The sequence below is a fragment of the Macaca nemestrina genome, chromosome 1 (genome assembly GCF_043159975.1).
Source record: "Macaca nemestrina isolate mMacNem1 chromosome 1, mMacNem.hap1, whole genome shotgun sequence".
Lineage (NCBI taxonomy): Eukaryota > Metazoa > Chordata > Mammalia > Primates > Cercopithecidae > Macaca > Macaca nemestrina.
Window position 1 is genome coordinate 6,735,737 of NC_092125.1, and position 14,700 is coordinate 6,750,436.

At 40.7% G+C, this 14,700-nt stretch overlaps 1 protein-coding gene across 3 annotated transcripts in view; it reads left to right on the plus strand.

Annotated features, from left to right (window-relative positions):
- Positions 1-14,700, plus strand: part of LOC105474663 (phospholipase D family member 5) — a 418,259-nt gene that overhangs the window by 68,997 nt on the left and 334,562 nt on the right. The window contains exon 2 of one of the 3 annotated variants that reach the window (XM_011729479.3): positions 6,537-6,617. The exons of the other annotated variants lie outside the window; for them this stretch is intronic. Coding sequence (XP_011727781.1) covers positions 6,615-6,617 — 3 coding nt within the window. The 5' untranslated portion in view covers positions 6,537-6,614. The remainder of the gene's footprint in view (positions 1-6,536; positions 6,618-14,700) is intronic. 3 annotated transcript variants of the gene reach the window in all.

Here is a 14,700-nt window from a genome sequence, read left to right on the forward strand (position 1 = left end):
TACATTAATATGTTTGCCTAAAATAGAATGTTTAATTAGGAGACCATGACAAGGAGAAAAATTAGAAGGAAGCTTTAAAAATTAGGTAAAAGATGATATGGATTTAAATTAGAATGGTAGAGAGAAAATGAAAAGTAAAGCAGGAGATGATGTGAAAGAAAATCCACCTGCCCTGGCCACTGGTTGGAGGTGAAATGTGAAAGACGAAACCAATGACCCTGGCATTTGAAGCAAGCAGCTTAAAAAAAATAAAGTGAATAAAACCCCCCTCATTGTATTTCTTACATTACCTGGCATGCCACCTGTCTTAGTCTGTTCAGGCTGCTCCAGCAAAACACATCAGACTGGATAACATAACAGAAATTTGCCAGGCGCGGTGGCTCATGCCCGTAATCTCAGCACTTTGGGATGCCGAGGCAGGTGGATCGCCTGAGGTCAGGAGTTTGAGACCAGCCTGGCCAACAAGGTGAAACCCCATCTCTACTAAATATACAAAAATTAGCTCAGTGTGATGATGGTGGGCACCTGTAATTACAGCTACCCGGAAGGCTGAGGCAGGAGAATCACTTGAACCCGGGAGGCAGAGGTTGCAGTGAACTGAGATTATACCACTGTACTCCAGCCTGGAGGACAGAGCAAGACTCTCTCAAAAAGCAAACAAAATAACAGCAATTAATTCCTTATAGAGACTGGGAAATCCAAGATCAGGGTTTTAGCAGATTTGGTGTCTGGTGAGGGCCAACTCTCTGCTTAATAGATGATGCCTTCTCGCTGCGTGTTCACACGGTAGAATGAGCTCGATAGCTCTCTGGTGTCCCTTTTATAAGGGCACTAATCTGATTAGTGAGGGCAGAGCCTTCAAGACCTCATCACCTTCCACATGCCCTACCTTCTAATACTAGCACACTGGGGATTAGGGTTCAACAAATGAGTTTCGGAGGTGGGGGAAACAAATATTCACATAAACCTTTCACATCGTAGGTTTTATATGGTGTTGAATGAATAAAGCATAAATTAAGAAAAAGTCTGAGAGTCTATATAGTAGAACATATATATAACACATAGCTATATATGATTTATATTTTCTTTTGGACTTTGAGTAACAGGCTATAGGTTTCATGTCTTTAATATATATCACATATCAATAACGGTATAAGAGATGAGTCCTATGGCCTGTTCCCAAAGTCCAATGAGGTATTTATTTATTTATTTATTTATTTATTTTTTGAGACGGAGTCTCGCTGTGTCGCCCGGGCTGGAGTGCAGTGGCCGGATCTCAGCTCACTGCAAGCTCCGCCTCCGGGGTTTACGCCATTCTCCTGCCTCAGCCTCCCGAGTAGCTGGGACTACAGGCGCCCGCCATCTCGCCCGGCTAGTTTTTTGTATTTTTTAGTAGAGACAGGGTTTCACCGTGTTCGCCAGGATGGTCTCGATCTCCTGACCTCGTGATCCACCCGTCTCGGCCTCCCAAAGTGCTGGGATTACAGGCTTGAGCCACCAAGCCCGGCCTCCAATGAGGTATTTAGAAGTGAGTGACAATGTAGTGTGTCCTAGGAGAAATATATATAATTATTGTGTAAAGTAGGCCTTTGATTATGTTCCTGAGGAAAAGAAGATGGATCTAGAGGATCAGAGAAGGTTACATGCACCTATATTCCTATGTCCACAGGTTTCAGAAGTTTGAAGGTAATGAGTGAGGACAAATTAGATATAGTTAGAAATTACTAATGGCTACAATGCCATTTTCTTGATCATTGACAACCTGTAACCACATTGATCAAATGAATAGAAAGATGTGGAGGAGAATGAGTGCTTACAAAATACCTCCCTCTTCCTCAGTTCTTGAAAACTAAAGCACATAGAATGAAGCTATGAGTGATTTTATTAATAGGGTGGATCTAAGACGCTATTGGTTGGAAAAGGAAGTATTGTGGTGACAAGTTTTGGGAAAGTGAATGTCTTGGTTGGCTTTGAGCTTCTCCTTGAAGATGGTGTCAAGAGCATTAGAAATTATGAATGACACATACCAACAATATAATGAAGATGAGTAATCTCATTCATTTTGCTGTGGTCTTATAGGAAGGAATTACTCTTGATGGGCTACAGGAAGTGCAAAGCTTAAAATAAGCAAATATGAGTTCTGTTCAAATTTTTATCCTATTGTTCAGCCTCACGGATACTGATGATTCATGATGGATGCTGCACAGGTCCCATTAGGTGAGAAGACACAAAAACCACTATACAGGGGCTGCTAGAGAAAATACCATTGATGTAGTGGCCGATTAAGTCTGATGTTGATGGTAAAATCAATGCAATAGATGGAAGACCTAGGATAAATAATCTAATTAGCTGCATAGCCTAGAAATTAAATAGGTTCAAGATTGGAGGAAGTCTCTGGAGAGATGCTCATAGGATTACAAAAGAAGTGGTGTGGTTCATGTTGATAGCCTTGACTGCAACTTTAAATGCCTTCCTGTAAATGCAGACTCAAGTAAGATCAAAACTTTCTTAGGTACTTCAGGTTAAGCTATGATATGGTTTATGTTCACTCTTCCTTCCTTTCCATTTTCTTGCTTCGACATTCCTCATTGATTACTTTTTGCCTTTGTCCTTCATCTCTAACTTCCCATCTTACTCCTTGGATTTAACAATCCAGGAGGTGGATGATCTTCCCAGTTCACATCTTGGACCCCTAAGGACTCAGCTCTGGGCACCTGCTTATTGGCTCTATGAAGTGTCCAGACTCCCTAAGACCCACCAACCAATTCACCGTCCTTGATGTGGCCCCCGCTCTATTACACATAGATGTAAGGAGAGCATATCTATTTGGAGAAATTTGTTGTTTGCATTCTGAAATTTGCCATGTTTGGGTTAATAGCTTGTGTTGCAAAAGTGCTTGATTAATTTCCTCTTTTATTTTACCACTGTGCTTATTTTGTTTTCAATACTAAAAACAAAATATAAAATATATTTAATATATAATTAAAATATATCTTTTATAATATATAATTATATATATTATTATAATATATAATATTTTATAATATATAATTAAAATGTCTTAAGAGATAGATAAAATACCTGATAGGGAAAAGGGGGGAATCACATTCGTATATACTTAAATCTCACTTTTTAACTAACTTCCGCCTTATCCATAGGAATTAATATTTCTGATGGACAATTTGGCTGATTTAATAAGTTCATAGAAAGTATGGCTTGTTAGCTTACGTGTTCTGTCATAGCAAGGGCAGGCCATATTGCAGTGTTGCTATACCTAGGACTTCCCCAATTTTTGTTTATTCGGCATGGAGATTCCTTGCAGAACTGTGTTTACAACTTAAGTTTAAGACCATCGGAGAATAAGGAATACCTGTTTATCCAATCTAGGATTTAGAAGAACTGCCTGTCAAATTTGCGTGAAAGTGCATGAACAAATAATGGATTAATTTCTTAAGATACTGAAAAATACTGTATACAAATTGACTTTACTGGTTTAGGATCATAAGCGTTTCCTTTCCCTGCCTCTCTCCTTCGTATGGAGTGTTGATTTACTTAATCAGGGGTTTTTAAGTTAGACTTTAAGATAACATAAAAACTGAAAAAGTGCACAAATCATAAATGTACAGCTCACATTTTTGCAAAATGAACACAATCCTGTAATTAGCACCCAGCTCAAAGAATAGAACATCACTGGTTCCCCAAGCCATCATGGGACAGCTCATGATCCTGATTTAGAATTCCTAATCAAGATCTGCTTATTTTTAAGCTTTCAATACCCTTCATTTTTTGTTTTAAAAAAGAAGCAAATAACCCCATTGATGTAACAGTACCTCCATGGATGTAATGGATGTAATACCTGGATGCTACACGTAGATGGAAATTTTGAGGCACATGCTCACCACACTAGCATTGGTGGAATTTGAGAGATGTTTTAGAATTTCTTAGTTCTTTTTATTCTTATTTAAATAGAGTTTTTCATGACAATTAGTATGTGAAGTTTACCAAAAAAAAAAAAGCATTTTTTAAGAAACTCTGGTGCTTTAGAATGTCTTTGGACACGCCTTTGGAATGTCTTATGATGGGCATTGGCCAGGGTATTTTTTAAATCACTTGGCAACCGAGTCCATGCCCTAGACACTTTGTGCCCTTAGCGGGGAGGAGTTCTGTGCTCCCATGAGAGGTGCTCTAAGTTGTCGGCAAGAGGTGGCAGAGAGAATGCTTCACTCTTGGCTTTATACAGAAGCTTACAGCTGAGCTACTAAATGTACTGGAAACAGTTGCAAATTAGCAGAGTTACATTATAAATAGCAAAGATTACAGCTATGTCACAGTTAACTTTCTGTTTATCTTTGTAAGGAATAAGTTTAATCAGAAATAATGTAATAGCCTTTCTAGGTCTTTCACACTGAGATATCACTGATACTTCAATTTTGGCAGAGGATCCATTTTAAAGGGTTGCCAAGCACAGTGGTGAGACCTCCTGGGCTCTGACAGAAGGTGGGCTCGGTGGCTCCCCTGCTTAGGATGGCCCACCATGTTCCTCAGGAAAACGGGTGTCTGACTCCTTTTTTCCAAAGCTTTCTATTACTGTTACTTTAAAATGTGTCAAAGTAATATATATCCTTATGCACTCTAAAGTCAGGAAATATAAATTCTTATTTAATCTTAAGGGAAGATGAAAAAGGGCTGATTACTCTAAATCTGACTTATAACCGAGGAAACTAAGACAAGCTTAGCAAGCTAAATTAATTTTTTTTAAAGTTTTTTTCTGACTGCTAAAGAAACACATGGTAATTTCAGAAGATTCATAACATGGCAAAAAGAAAAATCATTTAGGGCTAACAACTGTTGGTTTTATGTAGACAGATATATAATCTAGCCTTTTTCATACACACACACACACACACACACACACACACACAAAACACATGACACACGTACTAAACACATACCACACACATTTTTACTAATGGCAGTAGGTTAAATCTTTCATCAATTATATACTCACAGTATCCTGCATTTTGCTTCATAGCACTTATTACTATTTTAAATTGTTACTATTTGTACTGTTATCCTATTGCACTGTTGATTGCTAGCACCCTGCATGGCACATGTCATATTTGTTGAAGCAAACAGTGAATATTATACATTCTGCTTAGTCCTGATTTTTTCAACTTATTATAGCTATTCCATACCAATAAATACAACTCACACAAATGTAACTCATCATTTTAATGGACGTGGATGCTTTTCCAATTTTCCTTCCAAGTTACTATTTATAATAATGCTGAATGGGCATGTTTGTACATACAAATTTAAGCAATCGCCCAATCCAGTTCTCTTTGTATTTCACTCATACGGTATCAAGGGGGTGAGTGACCTGATTTTAAAAGTGTGAAGGAAAGTAATGGACAGAGCAGTAGGAGGAGGCGGAGTGAGGGAGAGGGAGAGATGAGTGTTTTCAGAAAAAACCTAGTGTTCTATGCTCAGCATGTGGATTGTGTTTAGTCTGTGAGTTAAGAAGGCTGGAAGAGGAGGAAGAGAAGTCTGTGGATGAGTCTCTCAAGGTAGCAGGTGTCTTGTATCTCAGATACCTTTTAGCTAAAATCTCTGTGATTCTGGGGCCGGATCCTTTGCAGGGCAAGGACTGTCTATACAATTTTGCTCTTCATATGGTCCACTTGACCCTCATAATTGGTTAACTGCATTAGATGATGATAAATGGATTATAGTCTATACCTGATCAGTTTACGATACAGTCAGCCTCATGCTCAGTCTTTATTCCACATCAAGCACTGATGATTTAGGAACTACACTTAGGTGGGGTGTAGCCTGCCCCACCCAGCATTCTAAGGGGTCATTCCAACCCCACAACACAGAACAGCATTGTCAGCTGGTCCCAATGAATTCCCGTGACCAGCAACCAACTTTCAAGCTCCTACATACTTGGTGAAATCTTATTTCCTTCCACCAACGTGACTCAAAATCATGCTACTGCCTAAAAAGGGATGAATAGAAATATCTATCTGAAAAAAACCTAAAATTCCTTTTATTAAGGAATGTTTCAAGTAATTGTCTAGTTTATCTCAGATTGAACTATATCCTGTAACTCCTTCTGCTTGCCAGTATCTTGGGCAGGTGCTCCATTTATCCCCTATTCTATGTGTTAAGTGTTTCCAATTATTATGTACAGTGATATTTAAAGGATTAAAATATATACAAAAACACCCAACACTGGGCTTAGCACCCAGGAGGTATTTAGTACCTAACTGTAATCTGGAGTTTCCCAAACTGAGCCTTGGCCAGTGGAGAACTTTACCCTGCTTGCGGCTTACACTGTCCCTGTTTCTCTTTCACTTAATACTTGTGGAACAGGAGGATTTTGTTTTGTTTCATTTCGTTCTCACACATTTATTTAGCACTTATTGCAGGCATGACCCTTATTCTGGGAAACTGGAGTTTAACAAAAAGTTTCCGATTTCATGGAGTTTTAATCCAGGGAAAGACAAGACAAATGCATTTGTTTATACCTGCAGCCCATCGTGTGCTTCCCAGAAAATTGGATGGCCAGATAGAACAGCCATTTCTGCAGAAAGACATCATCTCTCAACTTGATGGTAAATGGCTTCCTTTCTTCCTCTCTGGCTTCCCTCATGTTTATTCACCAGTAGGTATTTATGGACTGCTAGCTGCTCACCAGATTCTATGCTCTTCTCTTTTTCCTGGACACGTGGCTAATCTTCATTTTCTCACTAGTGCCTGAGATCAGGCCAACTACATGTAGGCAGAAGTGATGTGGGCTTGTGCCAGGCCTGCCCGTGAACGTGCCTTTGTGCTTTTTTCCCATTCTACTGGTCGAATGGGAAACCCTGAATGGCCAAGGTTACTTGGAAGCCATGAGTTGAATATGGTGAAGATAACCATCAGCCTCGGTCTCTGAATGACCTTGCTGAACAAAGCCCCCTTCCCCTGCTCCTTCCCCACATGCAATTGACTTGGACTCTATGTGAGCAAGAAATAAACTTTGCTTGTCTTTGAGCCATTCTACATTTTAATCTATTTGTTAAGCAGTGAGTGAGGTACCTTAATTTTATCAAGTCCCTGGTAGGTCTTAGGTGCTATGCCAGGTGGTGGGGATACAGTGGCAACCAAAATAAACATGTAAACAAACATGAGCGAACTAAACAATAATCATATAAACAAAACAGAAATATACATATTGAGATAAGTGCAATGAAGGAAATTAACAGGGTGATAAGAGTGACAAGCTGGGGAAGGGGCAGCTGGCTGTCAACTAGACTTTGAATGAAGCATAAGTTTTGACTCCTAAATAGGGATTGTCGGTTAAATTCTGAAAGTAGGAAACTAATTATCAATTAAAGGAGGATACAGGAAAATTGCAGAAACCTAGGACAGCACCCTGACTCCCTTTTTAACCTATTCCAAAATACTACTACTGCAAATGGTTAAAAATTCCAAAAGGCCAGGTGTGGTGGCTTATGCCTGTAATCCCAGCACTTTGGGAGGGAAGAGGTCAGGAGTTCAAGACCAATCTGGCCAACATGGAGAAACTCCGTCTCTACTAACAATGCAAAAATTAGCTGGGTGTGGTGACACGTGCCAGTATTCCACGTACTCAGGAGACTGAGGCAAGAGAGTCGCTTGAACCGGGGAGGCGGAGGTTGCAGTGAGCCAGATCACACCATTACACTCCAACCTGGGTGACAAGAACGAAACTCCATCTCAAAATAAAAAAATTTGCCAGGCGTGGCAGCTCAGGCCTATAGTCCCGGCTATTTAGGAGGCTGAGGCAGGAGAATTGCTTGAACCCAGGAGGCAGAGGTTGCAGTGAGCCAAGACTGCGCTGTTGCACTCCAGCCTGGGCAACAGAGAGAGACTCTATCTCAGGAAAAAAAAAAAAATATATATATATATATATATATATATATATAAATTCTATATATTAATAAATAATATATATTAACATATACATTAATTCTAATGTGCAAACAACCATACATGCTGTCATGCCATCCCTGACTAGGGGTTACCCCCAAGTGGACCTCATATACCTTGTGCATCCCGAGGAGAGTTTGGGGACTTTTAAAAAGTTACTTGTTAGTATCAGGCACCATAATCAAGGATGCCTATGAATGCCCCAAAACTCTTGTAACCCTCTTCACTATTTTGCAACCAATGGAATAAATGATAACTTAGACTCCCGTAAAGGTAAAAAATGGGAAGGGTAGAGACAAGTGCAGATTTTTAAAATGAAAGGAAGAGGTAATGCTCCTCTACGATAGCACCATTTGTTGCTTAACGAGTCTGGAGCTTATTCAGTAGCACAGTGGTGAGAGCATGCACTCAGCTCTGCCAAGCACTTGGTATGATGTGATCTTGGGCCCGTTTCTTAACTTCTCTGTGCCTCAGTTTGTTTATAATCATAGCTAGTTCAAAGGGTGACATGAGAATTAGATGAGTTAATATTTATGAAACACAGGATATTGATGAAGCTGACAACATAGTAAGTACTTACTTAGATGTTTGTAAACTAAATTCTTTTAAATTCTTTTTTTTTTTTTTTTCTTTTTGAGACAAAAATTTGTCTAGATGGACTCAAAGACCTTGCTTTGTCACTTGTTTCCTAATGTTTCTAACCAAGGATACACATCTTATGTGAAGTCTCAATCTCTCTCTGTGTGTGTGTGTGTGTGTGTGTGTGTGTGTGTGCGCGCGTGCATGTGTATGTGTATGTATGTGTTGCGGGTCCAAAGGCAATTTATTTGTGAACAATGATGAAACAGGACAGGGGTGTCCAGGGAGCGCCTGTTCCTTGCTGCTGAAGCCCCTGGCTCCGCAGGAGCCCACACTCCACATTGCCCAGCCATTATCCCACAGTCTTCGCTGGCTGTGGGTAGCCGAAAACTTTGAACTACACATTTTAAATGAAACTTAGTAGGTGGGCAGCTACGGCCAACAGTAGAAGCAGAAGACTTGCTAACTGGACAGGCCACTGAATTTCAAAATTCAGGCCAGGTCAGGTCTAGCAAGTTTTTCAGCTCAAGCATTTAGTAGGGAAAATGTCTGACCTCATTTTCTATCACTCTCCCTTACTTACTCCACGGCAGTCATGGTGACCTCCTGCTGCTCCTCAGTGTGAATAATCACACGCTGGTCTCAGGACCTCTGCATGTGCTCTTCTTTCTGTCTGGGCGACTTTCCTCTGATAGCTGCTTGATCTTGTCTTGAGGCCACTACCGAAATATCCTCACATAAAGCAAGTTTCCCCCTCCCTAAACCCTGCTTTAAGTTTTTAGAATAATACGTATTACTATCAGATATAGTACCTATTTATTGGACCCTGATGTGTCCTGTGATCCCCTCTACTAAGCATTAGCTTCTCCAGAGCAAAGACATTAGTTTGTTCACTGCTGTGCCAAATGTCTGGGTCAATGCATTGCTTCTAGTGGGTATTTGATAAATATTTATTGAATGAATAAATAGATGAATAACTACAGAACAATATCCTCAATATATTAAATGGAAAAAAATAAGTTGCAGAACAATATGTTTAGATTGCTATATTTGCATAAAAAGGGAGCCAGCACAAACATGTCTATTTCTCTATCCTAAGATTAAATATGAGTTCTGAGGAGTGCACAAAAGCCTGGCAAGAATGGCTGTCCTGAGAGGGGAATTCTTTCAAAGGTGAGACACATGAAGTCACCATCATTGTTGAGCATAAAGTATGTTTTATGAAAGAATCAGAACTTCAGGGGACCAGAATGTATTGCCCCATTCCTGCAGAATAAGGGCTCTCAGTCAGTTCCTTTTTGCTTTTTTTCCCCTCCACTGTTTTGTGTATTTTCGATAGCTTCTCTTTATTATAAGAAAAAAGGGTTGACATTTTTGGGTCATTGTGCTCCTTGCCATCTGCCACAGAAACTTTGACATGGGAATGAGAAGGGCACCATGTCAAGTCGGCAGGATTCCGAGTGTGATTTTTAAATCCAAAAAATCCCATCTCCGTATCTCTTGGTCTCATTTTAAATGGCCACATTTTCCTGTGAAAGTCTGCCTTTTGCCTCTTTGGCCTTTCTCTTTTTTTCTTCCTGTAGCTTTTCCCCTGTGGTTTTCCATTTGGCCTTCCCACATCACAAATCTAATTGGGAAAAATAGACAAAAATGCCCAAGAGGGTGGAGATGGTGCCTGCCCGTGTGACCTCCAACACTCAGCAGCCTCCTAGGCTTCAAGCCAGGCGAGTGTTCCAGGGCTTGTCTTGGATAAAGAGGAGAATGTCGTTTGCTCCTGGGTGGTTGTACTTAAACCTGTGTGTCTCGTGGATAAAGGTCTCAGAAATCCACTGGTGGCTTTAAGCCCCAGCTTTAGATGACAGATTTCTGAAGACACACCTTCCATTTATGAGCATTGAGCAGGGACAGAGACCACACAGAGGTGTGAATGAAGACCCCTTCCATATTACGGTGTGGTCCATTAGACTTCACAAGGAGCGTCCCCTACGTTGGCAGCCTCCACTATAGCCTTGTCTAAGCTTGTTTTCTCCTTTGATTTCCAGTAGGAATGAATAGCTTCCTTCTAATATTTTATCCTTGGTAGTGTCTGAATTTCCTCTTGATGCTATTCCATGTCCTTCTTCCTATCCTACCCAGTAGTTTCTGGAAAAAGTCTTGGTGAAAAGTGTAAAACAAAACAAAAATATTATGCTGTAAAATAACTACCGTAATTGCCCCTAGTTCATTATATACAGTAAATGGGGTAAAAGTTTATCAGTCACAATGCCTCACTAATTAGAACATGTAGTTTTATCACTTTCATCATTCCATGAACCACTGTCCCCGACTTCCACTATTGTTACACCCCATTTCCTGTGGCTGATGATGCTGGATGATGTCACTTTAGCTTATGGGTGAGCAGAACGCGTGGCTTCTCAGATTCCCTTGTAGGATTCCTATGGCTGTCATTGACTTACCTCTTATGGTAGGATTAGGATACTTAAGTGAGCAACAGTGCAGAGACCTTCCCTAACTTTATAATCTTCTTACACAGTTATGACTTAATGGCCTAATTTTCTGTGACACGGAGTAAAAATACTTAGGACATCTGGTTTTCTAGAGCTATTGGAGTCAGAGTTAACACAGATGAAGGGATAGTTATTTTGGTTCTCTCCAAAATAACCAGATGCTTGACTATTCGCATATATGTGATTTAAATTTCTGTTACCTTGTTTACGCAATTAAAACTGTCTGGCAGGTGACAGTTGAAAAATGTCATTGCTCTTTCTGTTGTGTTTGTTTCCCCTTCAAGTAGTTAAAAGAAGGTGTGTAAATAAGCCATGGATGAGAAGTATAGCAGGATCATGGTGTACCAAGAGCAAGCGTCACACACACCACATATTTTATCGTTTGAGAGCCAAGCGAGAGTGAAATAGGAAGAGCTTAGGCGGAATGATGTGGATGATAGTAATTAAATCTATCACGTGGAACCGACTCATCTCTCATCCTTAGTCCCTAGAAAAGATTATCCATGGTGGCCTCTAATCCTTTAAAAAAGATCATGTTGACCAAGCGCCTTAACAAGTATCTGTGTTCTTTAAAGCCTCTGGGTTGACCCAGGCTTGTTTTATGCAGTGACTTTTACATCAAAACTGTTTCTTTGAAGAAAGGGGGAAATGGAGAATTATTGTTCAGTGCATACGGAGTTCCAGTTTTGCATGACAAAATGAGTTCTGGATGGGAGTGACGGTTTCACAACAATGTGAATGTTCTTTTTTTTTTGAGACAGAGTCCCACTCTGTGGCTGGAGCGTAGTGGCGCGATCTCGGCTCGCTGCAAGCTCTGCCTCCATTCTCCTGCCTCAGCCTCCCAAGTAGCTGGGACTACAGGCGCCCGCCACCATGCCTGGCTAATTTTTTGTATTTTTAGTAGAGATGGGGTTTCACCGTGTTAGCCAGGATGGTCTCCATTTTCTGACCTTGTGATCCGCCTGCCTTGGCCTCCCAAAGTGCTGGAATTACAGGTGTGAGTCACCATGTCCGGCTGTGAATGTTCTTAATGCCACTAAATTGTACACTTAGAAATAGTTAAGATGGTATATTTTATGTTATGTATATTTCACTATGATTTTTTACCTGAGGCTTGGACATGAGGCATGTGGTCAGCTTCGGGGAAGACAGAGCCAGAGGAGATGCTGGGTGCAGGAACATTTCCTGCCTCCCAAAGCAGACAGGTGATGAAAACTAAGCATTGACAGAACTCGAGATGCTCACTCAGGAGCCGCTGCAGGACAGGCAAGGGGCATGGTGCTTGTGCATCCAGACATGTTCAGACTTCATCTAGCCCTGATGCTTGCCTAGAGCCCAATGATGAGGAGACCACCATTGAACTCAAAGCTGTGAGCTAGCAAGTTAGACGAGTGCCTGTGAGTGATGTCCGCTCCCAACTGAGGGTCAGGCTGCAGTCAGAGGAGGAGGACCAGCAGGTAGAAGGGAGGGCTTTGGGTCCTGGGCAGTTTAGGACAGGGACTTCATTGTTGGAAAGGACAGATAGCCAACACAGAGAAACCAGCCCACCACTAGGAGTAGGCGTAAGGGGTGGATGGCAAGCACATGGGTTATTCATGCTCATTTCTGGGTGTTATGGATGGAAAGTGTGTGTCCACCAAGAATATATATATTGGAACTCTAAGCCTTGCGTGATGCTCTTTGGAGGTGTGTCCTTTGAGAGCTAATTAGCTTTAGATGATGTCATGAGGGTGGAGCCCCCATGATGGGATTAGTGCTCTTGCAAGAGGAGGAAGAGAGACCAGAGCTCTTTTTCTCTCTGCCGTGGATTCACTGAGGATTCACTGAGAAGGTGACCCTTTGCAAGCCCGGAAGTGGGCCCTCACTGAGGAAACAAACCAGTCAGCTCCCTGATCTTGAACTTCCCGGCCTCCAGAACTGTGAGAAATAAATTTCTGTTGTTTAAGCCAGTCAGTCTATAGTACTTTGTTATGACGTCCCAAACAGACTGAGACACTTGGATGCTATGAGCTAGGCCTGACATCCATGCAGGAACTTGAGGGAACTACATGGAATTCTAGTGGTGTTTTGGGATTCCTGGCCCTTTAAAGACTGATGGAGCCTAAGGTGAAAAAGAGGCCACTAAAAAAATGTCTGTGCAACTTGGCCCGATGCATGGCTAATGCTTGATCATGGAAAGGACAGTAGAATAATTTTGTATATCTGCGTGTTTGGGGTGCGGGGGCATGAGTTGGCTACAAAACAAATGACCTAAAAACGAATTCTGAGTTTTCCCTAGGAAGAAAATTACATTCGTATCAGATATTTTTGTGTCTTATTGCATCTATAAATTTTATTTGCTTGAAGGAGGAGTAGAGTCAATGAACATTATAATCCATAAATTCAGATTTCTACTTTTACTTTGTTGCCAGAATCTCATGGTGATTTAAAACACACAGAAGGAGGGATTAGTCTTGAACACAGAAAGGAAACAATGATTTAGATGCCACTAGGAATGTACTCATGATAAGAAGTAAAAATGGTAATCAGTCAGAAAGCCAATTAAAATATTTCATGCACTTTTCCTGGGTTATTATGGATAGCTGCAGCCATGTTGATAAATGCGTAAGGAACATTTCCAAGCCTGGGCATTGTGGCTCATGCCTGTAATCCCAGCACTTTGGGAGGCTGAGGCAGGAGAATCACTTAAGGCCTGGAGTTCGAGACCAGCCTGTGCAACATGGCAGGACCTTGTCTCTTAAAAAAAGAAAATTAAAAATTAAATTAAAACAATTTTTAAAAAGATTATTTCTATTGTTAATTACAGTCCCCACAATTAGGCTGCTAATTTGCTTTCATGTGGGCTAAATTATTCCCAGTGAGGTTGCATTCTTGTCCCTGAGTTAAATGCACAAGTGTTTTGCCAAACTGAAGTTAAACTGCTTTTTGGCAGATGTTAAAGTTGGATCAACATCCAGGGAAATTCTGTTTGGCTTTGAGGGTTATTTGAACTTTTTTAAGATCAAGTGTTCCTTTTCATTTCAATATTATTTGTGGCATTCTGATTTCTCATCAGATGAGAAATCGTGGTCATTCACCTTTGAACTGTAGCTTGCTGTTCACAGAACCATGGCATCATGAGGCTTGAAGGGACTGTGAAATGTCATCCAGCCTGGCAGGGCCACATCCATCTTCAGAGGAGATGGACTGTCTATGCCTGAGACAGAGCTGAGAACCTTTGCCTGGAAGCCTCGACATTCATCACCGATGGGAAAGACTGCTGACCCTAACTAAAGGAACAATTTTGTGATTTCCTTGTCATGCTTAAGTATTTTTCCATTTGTTTCACTAGAGTAAATTTTTGTCATCGTGACTTCTTCCCTTCTTGTTCCTTTATCTCCTGTCCTGTTTCTTCTAATCATAAAATCAGTACAATTAAGGGTTTGTTCTACAATGTTGTTTTTTTTTTCTTCCTTGGTATAGAATTACAATATGAGATTACAAAGTACTGAAAAACATATAGGATAGGGAGCTTTGGGTTATGGAAGCAAAGCTGCTTAGGTTAACTGTGATGTTTGATGAATAGGTAACCTGCAGCTGAGCGCTGAGCTGATTGAGGTCATGCGTTATGCTCGTGAATTTGAAAGATAACCTGACATTTTGCAAAGACAGGAGACTT